The sequence below is a fragment of the Panthera tigris genome, chromosome E3 (assembly GCF_018350195.1).
Source record: "Panthera tigris isolate Pti1 chromosome E3, P.tigris_Pti1_mat1.1, whole genome shotgun sequence".
In the NCBI taxonomy this organism is placed as follows: domain Eukaryota; kingdom Metazoa; phylum Chordata; class Mammalia; order Carnivora; family Felidae; genus Panthera; species Panthera tigris.
Window position 1 is genome coordinate 3069070 of NC_056675.1, and position 27051 is coordinate 3096120.

Here is a 27051-nt window from a genome sequence, read left to right on the forward strand (position 1 = left end):
TTATTACATTTTGAATTTACTACCGAAATGTCTCTTCATTTAAAAGAAAGCAGAAAGTGTTATGCTACTTTAAATTACATATTAATACGTTGTAACGGATTTGAGAGACCTCGAGAGATCCTAAACTGGGCTGTGCCAACCAAAAAAGACAGTATTTTCTCTTTGTTATTTTGACCGCAGGTAAGGCCTGTAGTTTTCAGTGTCACTGTGTCAAAGAAAACAATTTCTAGTTACTCGTCTGTCTCTACACGTTTAGTTATGTTTTTAATTACTAGGAAGGCTTAACTTTTCTGAATTGTGGTGAAGTCACTCAGCTAAATCTTACTGCAGGATAATTTGGAACTTGTATTCAATTGAATAATTGAAAACATAATTAATAAATATGAATTTCAGTTCAATACCCCAAACATATTTGAATAAGTTAACAGCTTGGAATTTATGGTAATGTATTAAATTCTATTGAATAAAATTAAATTTTGGACTTTTTCTTGGTTAATTATTTATATCCTTGTTTCTAGAAATTTATCTTTGGCTCTTAGACTTTTTCTCTTTTCTTCTTTTTGTTAACGAGCTTCACTTTAAAAATAACTGTGACTGTTCACCTCATCTGTTTCATCTCCTAGAATATTAAATGCTATTTATTACATAGGAAATAATTTCCTCTGAATAAAAATTCCATTGATAATATAGATTTGCTATGGACTATTCCAAATTAAATACATTGAGACAAAAAGACAGCATATAAGTCAAATCTGTGTGTATACACATGTATCTGTCTCTAATCCTAACATAGACATTTTTCAAAGGTTTCAAATGTTACTAATTTAAAAATTGGTGTCCTCTGCCCACATTCTAATGACTTCGTTTTTTCCTGTGACCCCATTTCTTAAAAATGTTAAGCAGTAGCACAAAAGGCTGCAACAGAGCCTACCTGTCCCTAATTAAGTCAACAGTATGGGGTTTGGAGAACCCTGTGAAAACAAGTTTGTGGTTAAAAAAAAAAAAATCTCTCTTCCAAAAGATCTGTTAGGGAGACAGCACCCCAGCAACGGGAAAGAAGGAGAAAGTGAACCGGGCAGTGGTGGCTGCCTGGGCGGAACTAGCTTGAGAAACTGGGGAGTCGGCGGATAGCTAAGGGCGACTCTACGGTCTCTGTGGATGCTTCTCCATAGTTTATTCCAGAATTCAAATCAGTTGCAAACATTTCATCGCGTTGTTGCAGCGACAGAGACCACGAAGTTCTGCTGATGAATGCATTTTGTGGGCACCTTGGAGGCCCGTGGCTTTGCCTCCCGCTTCACTTCCCCACCAGATCTGCCCTCGTCAGCACTGACGCTCAGTCTCTTCTTGTCTTATGGTTTAATTAAAGCACCGGTGGTGACTTTGCTGTAATACATAGTTATTTCCATCTTGGACCCTCCGCCCCCCCCCCACCCCACACACACACACAAAGTAGTTTTCTAGAACTCAAAGGGTCTGATTTTTCTCTGCAGATATGGGAAATTTCATGGATACGGACCAGAGGAAAACAGTTTCTCAAGGACACGCAGCAGTTCTCGACTTCCTGCCCATCAGCAGCTGCCCCAGGCCACAGGTGACGTGGTTTAGAGAAGGGCACAAGATCGTTCCCAGCAGCAGAATGTAAGTTGCTCCAACTTTAAAACACAACTCCTCGCGCTTGTTGGCACCATTTATGTATCATTTAATGAAGTTCACTGTATCGATTAAGCCCTGAGAGGAATGATGTGGCCTCGTAGTCCTTCCCCAGGCCGTGGAGAGTGGCTCTTTGAGGACCTGGCGGGGAAACGTGTCAGCAGTTTGCGGAAATCGTCATCCCGTAAAGTTAGTCTGCGGAGTGCCGCCCACCCTGAGTAAAGCATCCTTACTTGGTCGTCGTGGTCCATTTTTCCCTTTCTGGATGCGCTTTGTAAGATATTGTCATCCCTGAGTTGTTTAGCTCCAAGTGCTAATTTAATGAGTGTCGGTATTTACTTAGAGAGCTGTGGGGGTTTTTTCCCTCTTTTTACTGAACCGTGTTCGATACCACTTTCTCTGACGATAAAACAGTAATTACTGCTTATTTCTCTTTATCCTTTTATCCTGCCGTGACAGTTTTATTTCCCTTCGTCTAATTAGTGGTTCGGCATCTATTGCAGAATACTGCTTTGTGATTAGTTAAGCATTATTTCAAGGTGTTCCTGCCTATCCCGCATTCAAGGTATTTATCTAATGCCAAACAGATTTTCTTCATTTAGAGCTTTAAGTGATTAAAAGAGAACATTTCATATATATTTCATAAGTGGGCATTTTGCAATACAATTTAAAGTTAATATACCAAATATAAACACTGCAGGGATGAGCATTTCTGAAAGAATCCTGAAATGCTATAAGCTTGGGCTAAAAGTCAAGTACTTACACCATCAGATGGTTGCACTCATGCAAAGATTCATGAGAAGAAAATGCTTTTGTTTTATTCTGTTCTTTCCAAAAAGGATATATGTGTGTGTGTGTGTGTGTGTGTATACACATACATATAAAACACAGTTTGCTGAGTAGGTTTTAAATGTAACTCTGAAAGTCACTGTGGGGTGTAGACTTTCTTTCTCCCCTGCCTGCCCATCCACGGGATCCCTTCTCTAGGCCAGCCGTCATGCTCTCCCAGCCGGGCATCTGAACCTGCTTGACCTTAGGCCATTCTGAATCCCATTTAACAAATGTTTCTACTCTTGTTATTGGAAACAGGAAGACTGTTGAAATGTATAAATACAACATTTAAAAATGTTAATGGGGCATCTGGGTGGTCAGTCAGTTAAGCATCAGACTCTTGATCTCAGCTCAGGTCTTGATGTCACAGTTCCTGAGTTCAAGCCCCTCATCCGTCTCTGTGCTGAGAGTTGGGAGCCTGCTTTGGATTCTGTTCTCCCTTTCTCTCTCCCCCTTACCCACTCAAGCTCTGTCTCTGTCTTTCTGTCTCTCTCTCTCAAAAATAAATGAACATTAAACAAATTTTTTTAAATAAAAAAAAAGTTAGTAAAAATTCTAATTACCTTAGAAAATGGGAACCTGCTTTCCTTTTTCCTTATTTTGGTAAGAGTTGCTTGTGTGTCCAACTTTATATTGCTTCCATTGATAGCAAATGCCTCTTCAGGTCGGTGAAACGAAGAACAGGGATCAATTTTTCATTCTTTTAGAAACCTGTTAGGTTGAACACAAGGCAGCTGAGATGGACTCTGGCAAAATATTCTGGAGAGTTCTAGCATTGAGCCCAGCATGGCTGGGCCAGTTTGGGAAGAATGCTGGGGAAGAGGAGGTGTGAGGGAGGATGAGGGGATCAAATTAAGCTTCTCCAACACTGGAGCTTCCCTTCATGTCCATGGGGGCACGGCCCACGGTGGTCGCCGTCTGGCAATTGGTTTTTGACTTGTGGTCTAGGTGTCGGCATCTATTCGAGAAGTATGAAAGGAGATAGAATGAAATAACAAGTCTTAACTTGATAAGCTTTTCTTGTTTTACTTGCAGATTCTTGCCAAAGACTCTTGAATTCCTGGTGAGCTAATGATATAAAGATGCTAAGTAGGTTTTAACTTGGTGTCACATCAAACAAATGATCTGCGAAGCTATTGATGAATCTCCAATGTCAGTAGAATAATATGCCGGTGATCCCTTTTTTAGGAGATGAGATGAGATGAGGCTGATTAGGGGTATTTACACATTTGTAAGGCCCTTCAAGTTTCATATTTTCCACCTCATCATCACCCCCGTATTTATTAAGTACCTGCTGTGCAGGACATCATAAATCAGCATGTGTGTGGTTTTCTCTGCGAGTTTATACATCATTCAGAGATAGAAAGTTCGGCTTTGCATGGCAGTTGGAAGGGCATTTCTGCAGGGCCCCTGTCTGGATGGTTGGCAGACAAAAGTCAGATGGCGTTAGATCTGTTCTGCACCACCAAAGGTGTCATTTAAAAACAAATGTTTGGCTCAAAGCGTTTCACTCATATTGAAACAGGTCAAGCTTCTGTACCTGCTGTAACCTGATTATCTGTGGTCCGTTCCACCACATGGGTTTGGGGAGGGGGAGGGGAAGGTGGTCCCTGGCCCCAGGGAGGAGGAGCCTGGTCTCGCCAACCCCACCCCCTTATTGTTAACATTACCGCGGGATCTTCAAAATGTGAGCTTTCGGCTTACAGTTTAATTCCTTTCGCTTTCAAGGGAAACAACAATTCTAACAATAATTCCTGACTTGAAAAGTTTGTTGGATGGCCTAGTAACAATTTTAACAGCGGCCGTTAATCATTGGATACCTCCTCGAAACACGTCTTCCCTGATCCTCACCATTGCCTTCAGCTGTGCTAGGAGCTCGCGGACTGCAGACGGGATGCTCGATGGCCCTCCCAAGGGCACACAGCTGACCGGTGGCCCTCTGGCTTCCGCGCCAGGCCTGTCTGCATCAGGCTGATCCTTCTTTTCACTTTGTCTTGCCAAACCCTCTTCGAGTCTTTGATGTATTTTTTGCATATGCTACTTTTGTTCCTACTTCTCCCTTTTAGAACGTCAGCCTTCGGTGTGAAACACTATAGGTCGACGTGAGCCACAGGCCCACACAAACTCTCGTGCCCACGTAGCCCTGAGCGTGCCTGTGAGGGTGTTATTTGTATGTATTCCCTTGTGTTGGGGCTGTAAGTCGCCGACTTGAGAAATTTTTTTTTTTCAATGTTTTTTATTTATTTTTGGGACAGAGAGAGACAGAGCATGAACGGGGGAGGGGCAGAGAGAGAGGGAGACACAGAATCGGAAACAGGCTCCAGGCTCTGAGCCATCAGCCCAGAGCCCGACGCGGGGCTCGAACTCACGGACCGCGAGATCGTGACCTGGCTGAAGTCGGACGCTTAACCGACTGCGCCACCCAGGCGCCCCAGAGAAATTTTTGACAAAAGAGAAGGCAAACATGGTTTTCCAATTAAGGCACGGGCTTTACCACATTCCGAGGCCTAGCGGGGGATGGGGTGGAAATGAGGCCTGTGTAGCACTGGGTGAGGGGCAGCGGGAGACGGAGGGCCGCTGCCGTGTGCCGAGCCCAGCACCCTGTCACCAGCACCCTCTCTGCTCCTGCACCGCATACTTGTTGAGTGAGGAGGCTTCTGTCGTGTGGCAAAAGGAGCGGCAAAACTTCATCACCATCCCGGAAAAGGAGCTGAAGTGAGTGTCCTGGAGGTGGACGTGGGCTGCTTCGCATCCACAGGAGAATGAGGCCAAATGAAAAGACTCACACAGTTCTGATGGCAGTTTGGGCTTTTTCTCCCGATTCGTTCACCGAATACGTCCTGAGGACATACTACCTGCCAGGCACCGTTCCAGGCACCGACTGTGCCACAGGAAACCAAAGAAAGGCCCTGTCCTCAGGGAGCCCGTCTCCAAGTGGAAGGAGACGTGATAGGCCAGCTGGTGATAACAGAGAGGAGAAAATAAAGCCGAGCATGCAGTGGGGAGAGGGGGGTCCGGTGGGTTGCTGTTGTAGATGTGCGTTCAGAGAAGCCCTCTCTGATAATAACCGGAGACCTTTGAGCAGAGACCGGAAGGAGTCAGGGAGGAGGCCTGGGAGTAAATCAGGGAGAGGAGCAGGTGAGGGAGCAGAATGGCCGGTGCCTTGGAGGCATGGCCCGGGTGGGCTGAGGGAGAGGGCTGGAGGTGAGCTTTCGGAAGTGGCTGAGCCTGAGTCCTAGAAACACTTGTCTTAGCCAGAGTGAGGACCTTGGCGTTTGCTCTGAGGAGCTGAGCGGAGCAGCCATGCGCTCTTCCTTGTGACCCTTCTGTTAGGAATTATGTTCAGAATAGGGCAGCTCTGGGGCAGCAGAATCAGAGACCAGGAGGCCCGTTAGGGGTTTGCTGCAATGGTTGAGGTGGCTCAGATCGAGTGGTGTGGTAAGTGTCAGATGCTGGTCTCTTCTGAACGTAGAATTGATAGGATCTGTGCCGGATTGGACGTGAGGTCTGGGAGGAGGAGGGACGCCGTGGAAAATCTAAGACTTCTGGCCCGAGCAGCCGATGGGATGGAGTCACCGTTTCCTGAACTGGAGAGATGATTGGGGGCAAAACAAGTTTTGTGTATGTTGGGGGGAGGTTGGTGGTGGCGTCTGACGTTTGTTTTGTATGCGTTTGAGGTGCACAGTAGACGGTCAGGAGGATGCACTCATGAGATGGTTGGATGTATCAGACTCAAGGTCAGCAAAGAAGCAGAGGCTCTGCGTTCATGACATTTAAAGCTCTCTGCAGCTCTGTGTGACACACACAAGCCAGTGAGCGAAACCCAGAGGGTTCCCTCGTATCTCTGAAATGCTTGTGGCCGCAGGTCACAGGGGATGACTCTGGCTGAGCTAAAAGACCGTGCATTGGAGTGTCAGAGCCAAGCCAGGAGAAGGAGCGGACGGGGTGGCACCGGGATGTTGCCCAGGAGCAGGGAGTGAGTCGGCACCTGATTGGCTTCCCAAGGATGTGAGGTCCTATCCTGGAGCTTGTGACCGTGGCAGGTAACACAGCAGAGGGGCAGTGGAGCTGCAGAAGCAAGAGGGCACTCGCAAGTGGGGGGTGGGACAAAGAAGAAAAGGCGAAGTCTCATGACTGGCGCACCCGGGTTCAGCGCCAGTGCCCACTGACATGGCACGGGCCGGCCGCCAGCAGCGTTCTCGCGTCTCACCTTCAGCTGTGAGCTGGTGAGAGTCACGACCCCGTGTGGCATGTGTCCACCGTCTCCTCCAGCAGTGTCAGCCTCCCCTGGGTGCTGGCTGGCTAAGCCCTCCTTGTTCTGAGAACTGGGTCTGACCCCGCAGATACGCACTGCTGGAATGTCTGGGTGAATGAGGAAGTGTGAAGGAAAGTCATGTGATATCTGCAAACTTCCTCACCAAAAGCCGGGGGCGGGGGGGGGGGGGGGGCGGAGCATAGCAAACCTGGAGCAAAATGTTATTGATGAAGGGGTATAAACATATCTTCGAAAGGCAAAAGTACTTTGAAAGAATTGAGAGTAAGTTATACTCAGAATTTTGAAGAGGCAATTACAGGTTTTATTTATCTGAGAGGCTGCAAAAAAAAAATGCATGTTTATTTTTCTGATTTACTGAATCCACACAGTTAGTTTGGTATCTCTGCATGTCAAAGATGAGTATAGCCTTGTCTTATAAATACAGTCTAATTTGATAATAAAATTGTCCTGTGTTGTTTGGGTTTTGATATATGTCCTTCGTTTCCTTTTATTTCTCACAACGCGAAGTGTGAATGCCGATGTCGTGCAGTATTTCTCTTACCTCCAGGAGGTGATTTACGTCGGCAGTTATCAGATTAGGACGCAGAAACTTGTTCTGTGCGGTGCCATTCTTCTGCCTAATTGCGGGCCCTCGTGCTCGGATTGCGTGTTGAAGCCTACCCGACGGGAATGCGGAAACACGGCGTGCTCGCAAGTGTTTTGCAGGGAACGCGAAGCTCACAGGTTCAATATTTCAACCTCCGGTCAGTTTCGCGGGACGGGACGCCTTGGCAGCAGTGATCTGAATTGTGAAGTACGGGCAGTAAACGACATCCCGGGCGATGGGGAAACAGCCTGCCTCGTAACTGTCCATGCTCACACGCCTTGAACGTCCATTAACGTATTACCATTTCATTTCAATCGCGTCAAGAAAGATTTGTTTAAATTAGCACTTGCGGTGCAAGTCCCAACTTAATGCTTGAATGAAGTAGATCTGGTTGTAAAAATATTTTTATAGTTAACGGGGCTTTCAGAATAATATGCCTTTAAAAATGTTATATTTTATGAGCATTCTGTGAATGTTTATAGAGTATGTCTATACGTGTGAATTGAGCCATATTTGGTGTTAGTGAAAAAGACCAGGAGATGTGGGCTCCAGACCTGCTTCCACCATTAATTCTGACCTTGGGCAGATAACGTACTCTGGTTTGCTTCCATTTTCTCAGGTCAGAATGAGGAAGGTGTGCTCGATGACCACTGAGGTCCTTTCTGGCGCTCACGTTCAAGCGATGCTCACGGAAGGAAGGGCAGGGCCGGCTCTGCCTCTCCCGCCGTCTCCCTTCACGCCTCCAGCACATGCTTATCGAGTGCTAATTTCACACTGGCACTGTACTAGCTGCCAGGGGTCGAAAGGGGGGTGAGGCACCGAAGGGCCTGCCATCGGTGAGCTGTGGCCTCACGTGGAAACAGGTTAATAAACGGGACCCTTTCGCCGTGACGTAGTGCAGGAGAGAGTGACGTAGAGCGATAGGCACAGATTGCCAGCACACAGGTCGAGGAATTTAACAAATATGTGACAGATGCCAGGCACTGCCCGGTCACGTTCCCGGGACACTTCGTACTCCTGTGCCCCCCAGCCCTGCCCACGGATCTAATTTTTATTGCCACAGGATCGTTTTTCTATTCTAGAATTTCTTGTAAAATGCGACCATAGAATATGCAATCTTTTGTGTCTTGCTTCTTTCAGCATCCATTCTCAAGGTGATAGTAACAACAATTATTAACATTTTTGAGTGCTGGGCGCTATTTTAAGTGTTTTCCATGTAATCACGTAATGATTCAGGAGATCCTCGCAGCAGCCGAGTGAACCATCCTGTTACTATCCCTGCTTACTGATGGGGGCTGAGGTGGACAGAGGCCAGCGGCCGGTCGTGTCAGAGCCCACGCTGTCCCCCCTGTGCTCACTGCTTTCTCAGCCTCTATCGGGAGAGTGAGGAGCCAGGAATATTCTTGGGAGCGATTACTTGTCTAACCAGGAAAGAGCTTGTATTTGCCAAGCTGAAGGGACTGTCATGTGGTCAGGGAGGAGGAAAGGGGGCAGGGAGAGTGCAAAGGGAAGAGACTGGATGGGACATGGGACCTGGAGTCACCAGGGTCTGGGAAAGAACCTGGATTTATTCCACACGGAGTAGGAAGTCTTTGCAGGAGTTGGTGCTTTTTTGGAAAATGTTTTGAAATTGCGGTAAAATGCATGTAACATATAATTTACCGTCTTAACTGTGTTTCTGAGTACAGGTCGGTGACGTCAAGTACGTTCCCAGTGCTGTGCAGCTGTCCCCACCATCCTCGTCCAGAACCATTTCTTCTTCCCACGCTGCAACTCTGTCCCTGTTAAGCAGTAACTCCCTGCTGTGCCCACCCCTGGCACCCGTCCCTCTACTTTCTGTCTCTGATTTTGACTCTTCCAGGTCCCTCTGTAACTGCAATCATACAGTATTTGTCCTTTCCCCCACTTTTAAATCAACTTAGTATGTTGAGTTGATTGTGTATTCACACGGAGTTGCAAGAAAGAACACAGGGTCCCTTTAGCCGGTCTCCCCAAACGGTGCTCTCTTGCCATCCTGTCACACAGTTTCACAACCAGGTTATTGACATTGATACAGTCAAAACACAGCACATTCCCATCACCAAAGCGTCCCTTCTGTGTCCTGTTCGTAGCCACACCGCTTCGCTCCAGCCCTCACACCCACCCCAGACCTTGGAAATCACTGATCTGGTCTCCGTTTCTCTAGTTCTGTCACTTAGAGAATGTCGTGCCAATGGAATCCTGCAGCCTGTCTTCGGGTTGGCTTTCTTCACTCACTGTGACCCTCCGATTCGGTCCGCTCATCGCCTGTGTGGGTGTTCGGCCCCGTCTCGTGTGGTGGTCCAGGTGCCACCGCCCGCACCACCGCTCACCTGCCGGAGGTCAGCTGCGTGGTAGCCACTTTTCCTCCATTGTGAGTAAAGCTGCTGTAAACGTGTGTGTACAGGTTTTCGTGTAAACACAGTCTTTGCTTTTCTGGGATAAACGCCCAGGAAAGCAGTGGCTTGGCTATGTGGTAGCTGGATGTTTAGTGTCGGTAAGACGATGCCAAACTGCTTTCTGGAGCGGTTGTACTCTTTCCGATTCCTCCCAGCAGCGTGTGAGTGATCTAGTCTCAGCCTCCTCACTAGCATTCACTGGTGTCACTGTTTTTTACTTTAGCCACCCTGATAGGTGTGCAGTTATAACTCGCTGTGTTTTTAGTTTGCATTCCCCAGTGGCTAATGATGTTGAATATCTTTTAATGTGTGGATTTTAAAAAGAACCAAATAGGAAAAAACTGCATTTCTCGAAGGGAAAAATACAATCATTTATTTACAAAGTCCACTGAAGGGCACCCAGGTGGTTCATTCGGTTAAGTGTCCGACTCTTGGTTTCACCTCAGGTCATGGTCTCAAGGTTCATGGGATCGAGCCCCATGTTGGGCTGCACACTGAACGTGGAGTCTGCTTGGGACTCTCTCTCCTTCTCTCTGCCCCTCCCCCACCCGTTCTCTCTCTCTCTCTCTCTCTTCCCCTCTCCCCCTCCCCTTTCCCCCTCCCTCCATCTGTCCTTCCCCCCTCAATATAAATAAACTTTAAAAAATAAATGAAATAAAAAGTCATTTGAATGGTTGAAAGAGCAGAAAATATGCAGCTGAAGTGAAAAATACTATCCTGTATAGGTACGAGGAAGAAACTCAGAATAAAGCACAGAGATAAAAAAAGACAGAAAATATAGAAGACAGGCTCAGAGATGAAGAGGATAGAATAATCAGTTGAGCCCTAAGAAGGGTCCAGGAGGAAAGAATGGAAAGAACGGGGTGCGGATAATGTTCAGAGATAATTGTCATAGTATTTCCTAAAACGATGGATCCTCAGAGTCAAAAGGCAGATGAAGCTTCAACTAGGATAAATGAAAATATATCCAAATCTAGACGTGTTCGAGTGTCACTGTGGAACTTCAAAGTCAGAGAAAAAACCTTAACAGCAACCATACGTGTAATTCAGGCTGCCTCAAAGGAACAACAATTAGATCTCAGCTGACAGCAATAGTAGGGAAGATAGCGGAATAATAGCTTCACCCTTCCAAGGGACGTAACTCTAATCATGGAATCCCACATCCGGCTAATCTGCTCTCCCAAACCGAGGGAGACCTGAGGATATTTTCAGACAAGACTGGGAGTTGACGTTTCCGAAACGTGTGCTAAGAGAACTACCATCAGTGGGCTTGAGGAGAAAGGATGCTGAATCTAGAAGGAGATGGAATATTAGGAATGTTGGTCTTTGTTTGATTTTTTTTCTGGTTAGGAAATGTTTAGTAATTGTAGTTTAAATATATTTAAGTAAGAGATAATGAAACAGGCCAGGTTGAGATGATTCTTTGGGACTTTTTTTTAAGAATGGCTGCTGAAGGGGGCCCCCTGGGTGGGTCATTTGGTTAAGCATTGGCCTTCGGCTCAGGTCGTGATCGCGTGGTTTGTGAGTTCGAGCCCCGTGTCGGGCTCTGTGCTGACAGCTCAGAACCTGGAGCTGCTTCAGATTTTGTGTCTCCTTCTCTCTGCCCTGCCTCCAGCTCACACTCTGTCTCTCTCAAAGATAAGCAAACATGGAAAAAAAAAAAACAGAATGGCTGTAGAGAAATGGTGAGTATCCACAATGGGTACCTGACGTCAAGCGGGTTGTTTTTCCATTAAGGTGGGAAATACCAAGTGCTCCTGGGTAGCTCGGGCAGTTGAGCATCTTACTCTTGATTTGAGCTTAGGTCATGATTCTGGGGTCTTGGGATCGAGCCCTGTGTCGGGCTCTGTGCTCAGCATGGAGCTTGCTTAAGATTCTCTCTTTCTCAGGAGCCCCTGGGTGGCTCAGTCGGTTGAGCTTCCGACTTTGAATCGGGTCATGGTCTCGCAGTTTGTGAGTTCAAGCCCCATGTCGGGCTCTGTGCCAACAGCTCAGAGCCTGGAGCCTGCTTCAGATTCTGTGCCTCCCTGTCTGTATCTCTCTCTCTCTCACTCTCTCAAAAATAAATAAACATTTAAAAAAAAGATTCGCTCTTTCTGTCCCTCATGCATTCTTTCTCTCTTTCTCTCTTAAAAGATGGTTGGGGGGGTGGGGGGGGGGGTACCAGAGAAAATCCGTATGCTAGTGGAAATTCTCCACCAGAGAAGGAGAATGTGAAGAGTGAAGGGAGTGTGGGTGTGACTGGAGGAACAAGGTCTGGAGAAGGCGAGAGGCCAGGCAGCCTGGGCACCCACAGAGGGGGCATGAGAAGGAAGGCCTCGGCAGGGTGGGTCCGCAGGTGTGTGCCCTGTGTGTGGGGGCCCTTCCGGAAGGGGGGGCCTTCGGTAGAGTGAAGGGCAGCTTCCGCTGTAACACAACAGACACCTTATGTGGGTGTGGATGCATGTGGCTTGGCTGATGTGGGAAATTGAGGGCTTGTGGATTTTTTATCTTCTCTGCATATTGGGAAGAGGTTTAAGTTTAGAGTGAAGTGTGGCACAGGAAGAGATGTGAAGATGCTTAAGATAACCATCCAGAGAGTCCAAGCAAACTGAGAAACTCGCTAGGCTCATGGGACCCTCTGAGCGCACATGTGTAGTTGTGGTTTGCGGGAATGGATCTCTTCAGTAACGGTTAGTAATTCTGGTGTAGTTGTACAGAAGATGGCTAATTGGATTCAGAGACGGTGAAGTCTTGCCTGTCAGATGGGAGTAAAAATAAGGATGTGCAGGGTAGTTTGCAGAGATTTGATGGCCCTCAGCTGTCTGAGGGAAGAAGTGACGGGTGGTCATGCATGGCAGAGTCAGAGGGCTGTGGGAGTCTGTGAACTGGTGGAAATGAGTGGAGAACGGAGGGGAAGTGCTGCATTGGGCCCCCCAGGTCCTCTCATCTTCACCTTGGCTATTCCTTCCAGCCCCAGACAGCTGGTGTCTCCTCCCGCTGGAAGGGAGAGACTGGGTGGTGCTATCCAGAACGGTGGCCAGAGGTAAATTTTTGTGGCGTGAACTTTGGCCCTTAGGGAACCCGAGAATGGTATGTGGGGGAGAGAGGGTGGGCCGACAGGTAAGTCCGCTGGACTGTCCGACGAGACACGGCTTCCAGCGGCCTCTCTGAAGTCATCCTGGGAGTCCACAGTTGCAAAGCTGAGGCCACTGGGTCCCCACCCTCCTTTGTGCTCTCTCCTCCCTCCCTCCTTCCTGCTTCTCTGTGACCTCACCCACCCAGAGTGGGGCCACACAGAAGCTGCTGCAGGATGACTCTGTTCCCCAGGAGACCTGGGCTAGGACCTGAGGGATTTGAGGTTGAGTGATGATGAATGGAACTTTCATAAGGCTTGGCAAGGCTAAGGGAGTGACCCTGGGTGCGGGGCTGACATGGCATGCAAGACAGTGTCAGCAGAAGTGAGAGGGTTAGACACCCACGTTCGCGGCGTGAGGGTGCTCAGCCACCTGGGATGACGGCAGGAGGAGGAGTCCAAGGGAGAAGCCGAACCGGGAGAGTCCTTCTTGGGCAAATGGAGCGAGCGAGTAGAAGCCGAGCAGGGCATGTGTGGAGAGTAAATGGTGCTGTGACTCCATCCCGTGGGGGCAAAGGGCTGGGGTTTGGAAGGAGGAGAAATGGGCACTATAAAAGTGCCCACTGATGGCTCTGGTGGCGCTTGCTCTGCGTAGGCTGGACACCGGGAAGCCCTTCTGGAAATGCTCCTCTGGGTGGTTGGCTCCAACATCTGGCACTTTGGAATCCCACCGCTATAGACTGACTGTCTATGCCCTCCCGCCCCCACCCCCACCCCAGGTCATAGGTTGAAATCCTCATCCCCAGTGTGATGGTGTTAGGAGGTGGGGCCTTGGGAAGGTGCTTAGGCCACGAGGGCGGAACCCTCGTGAATGGGATTAATGCCCTTAAAAAGAGACCCCAGAGAGCTCCCTCCCCGCTTCCGCCTTGTGAGGACAGAGCAAGAAGCCAGCTGTGAACGAGGAAGAGGGCCCCCATCGGACACCAGATCCGTCCGTGCCTTGAGCTTGGACTTCTGGCCTCTAGAACTGTGGGAAGCAAATGTTTCTGTTTAAAAGCCATGTATGGAATTTTAGCAACATGAATGGACTGAGACACCCACCCAGGAGGTGTCTATCCTGGGACAGGTCACATAGCCTCACAGTGCCTCTCCTACAGGGAGCAGGGAGACTCGTCTGTTCCTCCTGAGTTGTCCTGAGATTTAGAGTGAGAAGTAATTTACCAACTCATGTTTGAGGAAGTGACAGATGACCTGTACTGTCTGTCACCCATCCTCCCAGATTATGTCCTGGTGCTTACCATAATGGTGCCCTGTGTAGACGAGGCTGTGTATGTAGTTGTCTCCGGGAACCGAATGCTAGCTGGGAGAGAGGGACCCCGGGGTAGAGAATGTGCTCTGCCCCGGTGTGTCCTGTGGGCTTTTCCACGTGCTGGTTCATCCCCTAGAAAGTTCCTTTTGTCGTTCCGACCGCATCCAGGAGGAGTCCCGTTGTCCGAGCCGATGATATTGCAGGCATATTAGTGTCCGTAGAAGCAGGTAAGAGAAAGATGGGCAGCGCGACGTTGCTTCAGTGAATGGCCTGCAGAGCGCTGACAGAGGTTGCATTTCCCGTGCTTCACGTCCACTGTGCACCGTGGGAGGAGGTCCGAGGTTGCCGTGAGAAGTTCAGACTTTCTTTCAGGTTGGCAGGTAGTTTGACACTGTGGGATGAAAGGTTACCCTTTAAACGCCGTTAGATCAGGTCTGGGGCCTCAGCCGGTGGCGGCGGATACCAACCTCAAGGCCTGCTCTATCCCGTGATGTGCACGGCCGGAATGAAGGTTGTCACGTATCTTCTGTTCAGTAACGTTTGTGTGGCACGTGTGGGAAGCTTCTGCTCTACCTGCTGCTCTGGGATAAGGGTACCTCACAGCAGAGAACTGTTCTGAGCAGCGTGAGTGGCCGAAGGGCAGGGGTGGGGGTCTTAGAGTCACTTGGTTCCATTTGAGTTGGCAGTGTAGTGTTTAATGACAAGACTTTAATATTCTATGTACCAATTTTTCATTTGAAAATAAAACACCACTTCATTTTACAAGAGCAGATCTAGTGACAATAACGCATTTCTTTACAAATATTAGCCTATTATACATCTCAAGTCAGTCGCACATAATTGCATTTCACCAACTCTACATAATACTTTAATTAAAACCAGGATAATTAAAATACAGTTTTAATGAACAATAAATTCTGAAGTTGCCAGGCCTGGAATGTGTTATGTGAATCATACCTGCTCTTTTTTTTTTTTTTAGCTCTTAAATCGGTATCCACATTATGTTTCGAAATGGCAACAATCTGAGCAAGAGGCATTTTTAATCGTATGTAATAGTGTATACTAGCAAATCATGTATTTCTTTGTGGCTGTCATGTATCTGTCCATCCTCTTGCATGTATAGGTTGTTCGCTACTGGTTGTAAACTCTGGAATGAAGGAAAAGCTTTTCCTTGTGGTTTTCTTCCCCGGCTTTATTGCTACATAATTAACCTGTAACAGTGTATTAGCTTCAGGTGTATACCATGATGATTTGATATGTGTGTGTGTTACGAAACGATTGCCACAATGAATCTGGTTAACATTCATCACCACACAGAGTTAAACCTCCTTTTCGTGCCGAGAAGTTTTTACAACTACTCCCCTAGCAACTTGCAGAGAAGCAGTGCAGCGTCGTTAGCTCTGCTCACCACACACGTTGCATCCCCAGGACTTGTCTTGTGACTGGAAGTTTATACCTTTGACCACCTTCACCCCTCGCCCCCCACCCCCACCTTTGGCAACCAACCGCTGATCCGTTTTCTTTCCACGAATTCAGTTCTTTTAGATTCCATGTACACGTGAGAGCGTACTGTATTTGTCTTTTTCTGTCTTGCTTTTTTTCAAGGAGCATAATGTGCTGAAGGTTCATCCATGTTGTCACAAAATGACAGGATTTCTTTATTGAGGTTGAATATCATTCCATCGTATATGCGCATACGTATGTACGTAAATATAGATCACATTTTCTTTATCCGTTGACCTGTTGATGGACACTTGGCTGTTTCCGTGTCTTGGCTGCTGTGAGTGATACTGCAGAGAACGCGGGGGTGCACACCTGTGTTTGAGACAACGATTTCTTTTCCTGTAGATACACACCCTGAACTAGAGTTGCTGGATTGTATGGCGGTCCTCCTTTTCCTTTCTCCGGAATCTCCAAACTGTCTTCCGTCATGGCTGTGCCAGTTGACATTCCCACCAGCAGTGCGTGAGGGTTCCCTTTTCTCCACATCCTCTCCAACACCTGTTACCTCTTGTCTTTTCGAGAATACCCACCCTAGCAGGTGTGAGGTGGGGTCTCATTGTGGTTTTGATTTGCATTGCTCTGTTCGTGAGTGATGTTGAGCGCCTTTTCATGTACCTGCTGGCCATTTGAATATCTTCTTCGGAAATGTGTGTACTCAGTTCCTTTGCCCATTTTGAAATGGATCGTTTCTTTGTTTTTGAGGACCTGGCAACTAGCACAGCGCTTGGCCCTCCTGATGCTTCTTAGATGAGTGGATGAATATCTCCTCAATGAATGAGGACATGGCTCTTTGTACTTGGCTCATTGTGGGGAGATGGTGTGGGACCATGTACATCAAATTAAGGTTCGGGAAACCAGGGTCCCGGTCTTAGCTCCATCACTTAGGAGGTCTGTGACCTTGGGCAAGGGCTAAAGGGACCTTTAACTGTTCCCAACAAAGGTAATGTAGTTGGGTCTCTCAGCTGGAGATGGTGACTTTGGGCACGTCCTTTAACTATTCCCAACAAAGGTAATGTAGTTGGGTCTCTCAGCTGGAGATGGTAAGTAGCAGCTACCCTATCAACCTCTTCGAGTTATTACAGGGAACATGTATTTGGTGGATAAAATCACAGATGTGAAAACACTTGCTAACCTGTCAATGTAATGCCTGCTACTCTTCTTACCATTTCCACCTCTGCTCATCATACTCTCCATATACATAAACTCGGATTAGTATTGAAAATCAACTATCACCTCATTTGGAGCTGTGGATTTTTAGGTAGTTTTCATGATGAACTTTTGATCCTTGGTCAAGTGGCCCCCGGTAGTATAGAATATAAGGAGATCTGCCCCTTCAGCCACCCCACTTTCCTTCTCCCCCCGGTTATAATGTCCTTGGGAAATTCAAGCCAGTCTTAATATTAGCTGCGTAATTAGGGAGGCATTACTGCCCGTACATCTAATGGATAGTTCATTACACAGTCAAATTTAAGTGACTTTTATTAGCTTCTCTTTTGGATTATCATTGTCAGTGTTACTCTCTCCCAAATACGGGTCACTTACTCATTCACTTGTCTGTTTATTTAACAAGTACCTAACTGCCCTGGCATCATCCGTGAAAGTTACTCCTGAAGCACCAAACTCCCTAGGAAGCAAATATGCTTTGGACTCTGGCCAAGGGGATACTGCTACAGTTAAGAAGTCAAGAAGATTTGGTAACTTTGTTTCATTTCTGACCCAAACATGGGGCGTGGTCCCTATGGGCAGCTTCTGGTGATGCTCCAGGATGCCTATCATCTTGTCTATCCATGGGGAGTCAGTGGGCAGAGTGCATTTCAGTTTATATGGCCACTTTGGGGGCTCTGTGCCATGGCAAGCCTCGTTTCATCTGGTCTTGTCCCAGAGTCCTTAGGCAGAAACTTGGATACCAAAGTGAAGTTCTACCCCACAAAAGGGGAGGGAAAGGAACACTAGGAAGGAAGGGATGTGCTCAGAGCTCAGGGAAAGTCACGTGCTGTGTCCCCTTCTTGGGCCCGTGTGCACTTGAGGGCTAGGACTGGCAGGAGGCTGTGACGTGCAGAGACTGAGGCGGTGTGGGCATGGGGAGGGTCAAGAAAGGCAAACAGATAAGTGGGGGGCCAGCTCAGCTGGGCAGGGGGTGCTGTTGCACTCGGCGACCTGTGTCCCCACGTAGGAAGAGAAGCATTTCCAGGGGGTGGAGGGTACAGTACAGCCTGCGGAGTCCTGGCGGTCACGCTTTTGAAGGCGATCGAGGAGCATGGACTGTGAGTTGAAGTCCCCACACAAATGGAGAGTGTGTGACGACAGGATAGGCTTTGGGAAGCACAGGATTAAGTAAGATGGGCTGACTGCGGGAGCCAGCTGTATTCTTTAGTCGTTTTCTGATTCTGGGCAGGCCTAACTTAATGACTGAGGGGCTCTGCTTTTTCATGTGTGACACGGAGTAAAGGCAGTTCTGGTGGATGTCTGGTGTGAAACACGTCGCCAGTGTGTTGGCTGGGGCTCTGATGAGCCACGGAAGGAGCTGGCCGTCCTCAGGATGAAGTTCCCAGTGGCAGGTCAGTGATGTGCGGCCAGCGCAGATGCTGTGGAGGGTCATGCGTTGCCTCATCTTTCCGCAAGACTGCTCTAAATCTTCGTGGCATTCGAGCAAAGGAAGCCGAGGAAGTCTTATCACACCAATTTTGTGGATGACTGAATGGGGGAAGGAAGTGGTTATGTGATTTAAGGTCAACTACTGTGTTAGTGATTGAGCTGGGATTGAGTTCAGCACCTGAATGATGCCTTTCTGGTTAGTTTTGTGAATGTTTATGACACAGTTGATCTTAGGTTGCCCATACGGCATTTGATACGGCAAAGGGGTCCTCTGCTGGGCATCGGTGCCCATGCTTCGGCCCCACAGTGCCACGTGTACCCGGTGCCCAGTGGCAAGTCCACAGCCTCTGCGAGGTTAACTTTTATGTGTAAAATACAGATGATGATAAGGCGGCCTGCCTCCCTCACAGCACTTTCACACTTTTATTTTTGTTTGCAAGAATCAAATATGGTACCAGATAAAAGATACAGTGTGAGTTACGAAGTGTCCTGTCTGTGTAACGGGGGCTCATTTTCTCATGAGGGTTTTTGTTCCTTGCTGTAATCAGATCTGACCTAAGACTAGGTAGATCTAATTTGCGTCCAGGTGACAGTCCCTATTTCAAGGTCAAGGTCGTCTCTCATCCCTTCAGTCCATCAGCTGGTCAGCACTGTGCTAGACTCTGGGATAAAAAGATCAATAAAACAGTCCTGGCTCGGAAGGGCTTGTAACCTAGTGAGAGGGTTGTAGCCGTTTCTTCGTAGTTCATCCTGCGTAGCCTCTTTGTTGTTTTTATTTTTAAACATTTTTTTGATGTTTATTCATTTTTGAGAGAGACAGGGCACGAGCAGGGGCAGAAAGAGAGGGAGACACAGAATCTGAGGCAGGCTTCAGGTTCCAGGCTGTCAGCACAGAGCCCAGTGCGAGGCTTGAACCTGTAAACCATGAGATTGCGACCTGAGGTGAAGTCAGACGCTTCACCGACTGAGCCACCCAGGCACCCCTGTTTTTTTATATGATAGCTTTATTGAGCTGTAATTCACCTATCATAAATTCTTTTTAAAGAATACATCTTTTTTAAAGTTTATTTATTTATTTTGATAGATAGGGGAGGGGCACAGGTAGAGAAAGAGAGAGAATCTGTCCCATGGCACAGAGCCCGACATGGGATTCAGTCTCAAGAGCTGGGAAATCATGACCTGAGCCAAAATCAAGAGTCAGACACTTAACTGACTGAGCCACTCAGGTGCCCCTGAAGATTACATCTTTTTAAAGTGGTCTTTAGGATATTCAGAGCTTACAGTTGTCCCCACCGTGTGACAGAGCATTCCCACCACCCTGAAGGAGAACCCCAGACCCATTTGTAGCCCCCGTCCCCACCCCCAGGCCCTGACAGTGGTCATCTACTTTTTATCCTCCTGCATTCGTCTGTTTGGGATATTTTGTATCAAAGGAATAATATGCTGTGGCCCTTTGATACTTAGTGGTCTTTATTGAGTTGATTTTTCTCTCTCTTTTTTTTTTTTTTACTGATTGTCATTAAATAACTCAATGGTTGTTTTTTTTTGTTTTGTTTTGTTTTTTGTTTTTGGTGGGAGAGACCTTTCCTGAGCTGAATTCTACCTGGGTAAAGAAAAGACGTCCTTCATTTCTTTACCAGACACTTGTCCGATGTCTCCTTTGTGTTGGGCACTCGGGCAGGCACTCGTATGATGTCACACAGGTCCCTGTTCTCATGGGATTCGCAGTCGTAAGGGGGAAGCAGACCAAGAAATGGGCACACGAACAAACACATAAAGAGGATCTGGTGATGAGAAAAGCCCTGTCCCAGGATATAATATGTAGAACAAAATTTTAGGAAGGAGAAGCAGTAGTAATCTGAAGAAATGGGGCTGGGCATTCTGGGTACGGCAGTGACAAAGAAACCAAAGCAGGAAAGAACCTGCGTGGTGGGGTGGGAGACCTGAAAGGAAGCTGGCAAGGCTGTGGCCCCGGGGAGGGGGGAGTAGGGGTTAGGCCTACCTGAAGTCAGCAAGGCCCTGTCTGGTGCTTATGGAGGTGGGCTGCGGGTTTATCCTAAGTGTGGTCGAAAGACAAGGAGGATGCCATAATCAGATTGGCTTGAAGGAAATCTGGCTGCTCTGTGAAGAATGCATCATAAGGGAGGGCAGAAGGAGAGCCAGAATCCTTAGGAGGCCCTTGCAAACATCCTGGCAGCAGGCGCTTACATAGCCTGAATTAAGATGGGAAAGAGGAAATGGGGACAAATTAAAGTAATAGGTTAAATTAGAACCAGTAGTTATGGTATGAATAAATAACGGCAAAGTGGGGATATGTAAAAAGTAGAATCTTCAGGACTTACCATGGAGTGCGTGTATAGTGGAGTCAGGCTCCTTGTTTCTGATTTGAGTCCTTGGGTTTATATGTCCTAGAATGGTGGCAACTGGGTAAGGATGGGTTTGGGGCACGTTTAGTTTCAGATGCTTGTGAGAAGTGTGGGTGGAGAGATCAACTGGACGTTTGGGAGTCCACAGCCTGGAGCTCCAGTGGGGAATCTGACTGGGGATATGAAACTGGGACCCATCCATATGCGGGTGGTGTACGTGTGGTATTGAAAACTGCAGGGGTAGATGAGCCTTTCTAGGGAGAGAGATTTTAGACGGAAGAGACGCAAGCTGAGAATGCCAACATTTAGTGAAGGTTGGAGAAATAAGGTGCCCACAAAAAGAGAGAGCCCGCTAGAGGGGAGGGGGCACCCAGGAGCACTCAATGTCATGGAGTCGCTAAGAAGAGAGCTTTGTACCTGGTTACAGCCCACGTGTGGTCTTGACGTCGAGCACAGACAAAGGACTAGGAAGAGGAGATCAGCCAAGTGCAGGAGGGGGAGGCAGAGAAGAAGATCTGGGGAAGCCCCTTTGTCCGACGGCTTTCAGCAGCCCTTTGGGAAACCCGTACACGATGGATTCAGCTGCACAGCCTGGTTGGGGAAACGTCCGCTCTCGCTCTCTGCCACAGCCATAGGGTAGAAGGTCCTCCAGATAAAACGTGTCGCGGACAGATTAGCGGTTGGGATCAAACAGCCACAACGGCACTAGTTCACGCCTCGCCCGGGATGATGTTGGTTCAGGTGTTTGTGCTTGCTGTTTGTCACTGCTGATGGAATTGTCCTGTTTTACCTTGGAAGGTTATAAATGGGGGGCATCCTTAGAACTCATTCGTGGACCTTCCCTCTTGCGTCTAGATGTGCCCGTTCATTATTAGACAAGGTAAATCATCATACCCAGCTTCAGTCACACACGCAACGTGCGTCCTTTACTTTTATAATCAGAGTCCAATAGTTTAACACACGTAGCAGCTCTGTGAATTACCTCTGCTGAGTAGTTTCGGGAGTTTAGAAATTACCTACATGAAGCCCACCTTCGCTCACCGTCATGTTCACCCATGTCTTTCGTTCAGTGAGATCACTGCCAAACCATGACTGCCTACTCGGACGATGCAGATCACCAGTACCTGTGCTTTGCCGAGCTTGGCATTCTGTCTGAAACCTGTGTTGTGCCAAGTTCTTTGAATAACTAATTGACTGTATAAAAAATAATTTTATTACCCTTCTCTTGTTCTCAAACTTGGTATGAACAAAGAAATCATAATATGGCTTGAAACTGCTATCTGTGGGTTAATATTCTTGAATGACGTTTAGTTACAATTAAGCACGCGGTCCATAGCAATGAATGTGAACCAATACTATTTTGTGTTAATTGAAGCGGGGGTGTGAGGACCCGGCAGGCTGCCGCTGGCGGATCCCTGGCCCTTGGTTGGGAGTATGATGTCTGGCTCTTTAGTGCCTGGCTTTTATCTAACAAACTCTAAACGAATTTAAATAAATTGTAAATGCCCTGGATAAAATTTAGTCTTTCTTTTTTTTGCTCTAATGATGAAATAAGGAATTGTGGCAATCAAAAAAATTTTGAAAAGCATCTAATGATTAAAATACAAAAATGATGTTTCTAAATACTTACTGGAAAATGCCCTGGTCTTAGTATTTTCTATGATCTTCTGTTCTGCTTCGTATCTTTAAGAAGGATAACAGATACAACTTGCAAAGAAGCAACATAAAATGGTGGCTAGGAGTATGAACTCTGAAATCAGACTGCCTGAATTCCACCCTTGATTCCGCCATTTAATAGTTGTGTGACCTTGGGCAAGGTGCTCAGCCTCTCTGTTACTTCAGTTTTCTCCTCTATGAAGCTGGAACCATATCAATATTTGCCTCATCGGATGGTGAGGATCTCCTCTCTGTGGCGCCTGCGAAATTAGAGGGCTTAGACCAGCACCTGGATCACAGAAGGACATCATGACTGTTAGGAGCTCTGGTTACTCTCATCATTATTTTTACTAATTTGAATGTTCCAAATGGAGGAAGAGTCAACGGTCTTATTATTCTTGTGGTGTTAGTTCTCTTGAAGTAAATCTTGCAAAGCAAAATTGCATTTTGTATTTCTGATTGCTTTCATCCTATCTGGAGGCGTGAATGATTTCCTTAATCCTTTATGTGAACAGAAGTCCAAGTTCTCAGTAGCAGTAGGTAAGATGGAGGTGATGGAGCAGTGGGGAGACGGTCTTGGGGGGCGGGGTGTACCGAAGTTGCGCGGATTTTAAAGATGTGATCAGAACCTGTCATGACGCCCTTCAGGGACACGCCTTCTTTTGTTGAGGAAACAGGAGGCAGAGACGTTTCTGTCTTCAAACGGCATAAATTGGGGGGGATCTCAGAAAAACCAAGGCTCATTTCACGCATATTATTTCTTCAAGTTCTCAACTAAATAAGATATTTAGGGAAGTTGAATTTATGCCCGAGCCACATCTTGGTTCTGCTCTCCTTCTCCTGGTTCTGTTTGCTTACTTTCTGCGAAGTTGTCCTCTTAGAGCTTGGTGCCGGAATTGAGGGATTTGTACAGGAAAACATTGGATCAGGTGAGGAAATAGAGATACTGTATACATCAGGTGGCTAGCGAGCGAGCGTGTGTGACATGTAGGTGACAGCTCTGCCCAGGGCTGCCCCAGCTTAGCGCTCACATTCGCTGGCGTCCTTGTTCACACACACACCGCTTGTCGTTTCCGGCTCCTGTGGGTGTAAGAGTTGCCATTTCCCTGCTAGTTTTCCCTACTAGCGTCAAAGGTTCTGCATCTGTAAGGAAGCCCAGAGAGAAGAGAAGTAAATCTGACATCAGCAGCTCTCCTGTAGAAGCTAAGCAGGGCAGGAATGTTTCACGGACAGAACCTCATTTGTTCTCACGGCATTTTGCTGACGAATAGATCACTGTCCCTGTAGGACAAACTTGATAGGCTGCATAGGACGCTGCGCGTTGTAGATTTGAGAAAAAACTCACTGTGAGGTCTTCCCTGACCCCAGTGTCTCATCTCGGGCTCCCAGGGTGGCTGGTGACTAGTCACGCCTTCTACAGCCTTCTAGTGCATTTTCCATCTGAACCGCGCTCAAGCTTGTTGAAGCACACCTGTGGGCATGAGCTCAGGGAGGGTTTCCCACAGGCTCACAGGGAGACATTTTTCCTTCTTCCTGGCGGGACCCTTGGTGAAAACACGCGTGCCTTGAAGGAGATGCAAAATACGAGGCAAGTCAGAGGGGTGACACCAGGGTGTGTCTACGGGATACTCTTAGTCACAGCCACTGTTACGATCAGAGACGCCAGGCTGTCAATGGCCCTCACAGCTCAGGGCGGCTGCAGCTAAAATGCCGTCGTGTTGTGAAAGGTAGGATGAGAAAATGTAGTGTTTGTCCTCTGTTCTCACGTGCCCACTTGATTGGGGTCATTCAGAGCCCGTGCTGTTGGGCCGATAAATTTGGGAAACACAAACCATAGGATTCAGCTTTTGGTATGCTTCTGTTTCTTTCCAGGGAAACGTTTTCCCCTGGCTGTGGAAGCAGGTGTGGTCAGCATGAATTCTAACAACTTCACACCTTGCTTGTGGCTCCCGGACAGAGGAGGGCTGCCTCCGAGAATACAGAATGTCACTTGCGTGTCTTCGTATTGGAAAAATAGCAATGCCTTTAAAGAACAGTCTAGCATTTCAGGGAGAGGAGATAGGAGCCATATTAAAAGCAGAATGATTAGGACCTTTAGAACTTTGAGGGAGTTCTTTGACTCAGAAATCCTGGAGTTTACATAAAAGTGGAGAAATAATGGCACAAGTGTCTACAAATGAGTGGACTTTCTGCTGTTGTTTTCCCCAAACCTATAAAATTGTCACACGGGCCCCCATCTGTGAAGGCGGCTTCGGGTGTGAATTCCCTGTGCCTGCTCACACATGCCCGCGTGCCGGAACACCGTCTCTGTGCACCCCGGAGGCCTCCGGTCTCCTCTCCACCGGGTCATGGGGCCTCAGGCCCCTTCCCACCGCACCTCACAACTCCTAGCCTGACCCGTGGAAAGCTTCGAGCAAGTTCTGTGAGCTTTCTTTCGCGTAAGGGAGAGCTCCTGTGGATGTATGCAGCATTTACAGTAATGAGTACCACTGCTTTTAGCCCTGCTGCGCCACGTTGACTCGAGCTGCGCTGGAATTCTTTGAGGCAGGGGCTTCCTTTTTTTCACTCTGCGTGTCCTGCATGTACATCACGACGACCACGCATGTGTGTCCTTGGGAAGTATTTATGGGTTTAATTAGCGCATGAGTGAATGTGTGAAGGAAGGAGGCTTGGTGTTGTGCCTGATATCGTATGAGTTAGTCTTTTCTCCTTCCTCCCTCCCTCCCTCCCTCTCCCCTCCCTTTGGCAGGGGCATCAGGCTACAGCAGAAGGCGGCACGAAGCGGTGTGTGAGGTTGTTCTGGGGTGAGGAGCGGGACCGTGGGGAGGTGATCTTTGCGCCAACACTGGCCCCGCAGCAGTCTGTGGTCTGTCGAGCGCTCCCCTTGCCCCAGAGTGGGAGACAAAAGTGATAAACGTTTTACTCACGTTTGAAACATTGAGCGTTGGTGCCTTGTGTTTCCTTCTTCTGTTAACAGACGTCAGTTCATTTTTAGTGATAAAGATGGTTTCTCAGGGCGCCTGGGTGGCTCAGGTGGTTGAGCGTCTGACTCTTGATTTTGACTCAGGTCATGATCCCAGGGTTGTGGGATCGAGCCCCACATCGGGCTCCACACTGAGCGTGGATCCTGCTTGGGACTCTCTTTCTCTCCCTCCCTCCCTCCCTGCCCCTCTCCCCCACTCGTGCTCTCTTTCTCTTAGATAAAGATAAAAAGGTTTCTCAGGTGGTTTCATTAATGAAGCGGCCAGAAAACTCAGACCACTTTCTGCCACATTCCTTGGAGTCCTCTGGTACCTCTCCTTCTGGGTCCCAATTAGTCAGAAAGTTCTCTCCCTCCATTGCCACCACCTCTGTTCGGGCCGTCAGCTTTTCTGCTTAGGCTCCTGCAAACGCCCACAACTGATGTCCGGGTCCTCAGCTTTGTCCTGTGCACCGGAGACCCTCGCCAGTCTAGCCTCTGCCCCGGAGGCTAGACAGCTCTTCGGCTAGACACCCGTAGCCCCCTTTCTCTAAAGGACTCTTGTGGTCTCCCCTTGCTTCTAGCTGAAGTCTGAGCCGCGGTCCTCCTGGCCTGGCCCCTGCCTGCCTCTGACCCTCTCATGTCCCCCCACGCCCGCCCTTACCATTAACAACACAGCCACACCAAACACTCTGGCATCCACCTGCTCCCCAGCACATGCTGCTTCCTGCCTAGAATGCCACTCTCCTCACTGGGTTTTACTTTCGGCTTCAGATGTCATCTTTCATAACCCTTTCTCCGAGAATATTTCTCAGGCCACTTCCTTCAGCCTGACTGCTCACCGAGACCAGGTTCACAGTGATTTGTGTGGTCCAACGTCACCCATACTTACCTCCGTCGTTGGTCCCGTCAGCTATATGATGGAATGGCCTTGCGTGTTGGTTTCTCTCTGTGTTGTGACCTTCTTAGATAGGAGCACCACATTTTAGTCCCCTGTGTGTCCCCAAGCCTTAAATGAGTTCCTGGTGTGGAGCAAGTAATCGGTATTTATTTATGTCTAATATTAGATTTCTTTTCGTACTGTGTGTCTGTTAAAGTACATTTGTGGAAATTAAGAAATCCAAGAGAGAGCACATGTTAACAGTGTCACTGGAGAGGTAAGCTGACTTTTGCCTTTCCCGTCTGCGGTCTTGCAGGCTGGAAATGAGGGATAAATCTTACGTTTCCTCCTACCTGTATGTATCTGCTGAGTCACTAGCAAGGTTTGCTGGCGGGATCACATCATGCTCTTTTTGAACTTGGAATTGAAATGGGTTTTTAATTTACTCTTCTTTTTAAGGACTTGTGCTTTGTTAGTTTGGGAAATTGTATGGTAGGGATTTGTTTTTCTGTTAAGTGCTCCTAGAAGAAAAATAAATGATACGAGAAATAAAAATCCCGGTGAATTATGACCTTTGCAGCATCTTGTGCGTGTCTCTGTACGCTGCCCGGTTATTCTGACCTCATTGTAGGTAAATTCGCATTTGGGAAATACATATCATGAAGGTTATGCAGTTACTCAGGGGTAATTTTATTATAAGTATGTGATTATCAAAAATGCATCTTTGGGACTCTGCAGCTTCTGTTTCTTCCATTATTAAAATGATAACATTTATTTTTTGTTACATGAGTGATTTGTAGAACGACATTTTGGCCTAAAATGAGTTTTTGGAGCTAATTTTTGAAAAATTGGGGCTAAGTGGAAAACAGTAAGTAGCCGACCCACGAGGCCTGGCAGTTCTGGTGAGCACTGACTGCGTGACAGGATCGTGCCCTGCAGTAACTTGGGGGCCTCACATGAGAAAA

General features: G+C 47.7%; 1 protein-coding gene across 1 annotated transcript in view; it reads left to right on the top strand.

Annotated features, from left to right (window-relative positions):
• SDK1 (sidekick cell adhesion molecule 1) overlaps positions 1-27051 on the top strand; it is a 530611-nt gene that overhangs the window by 19015 nt on the left and 484545 nt on the right. Inside the window, exon 4 of the mRNA XM_042972313.1 lies at positions 1494-1641. Within this exon, the coding sequence (XP_042828247.1) occupies positions 1494-1641 (148 nt within the window). The remainder of the gene's footprint in view (positions 1-1493; positions 1642-27051) is intronic.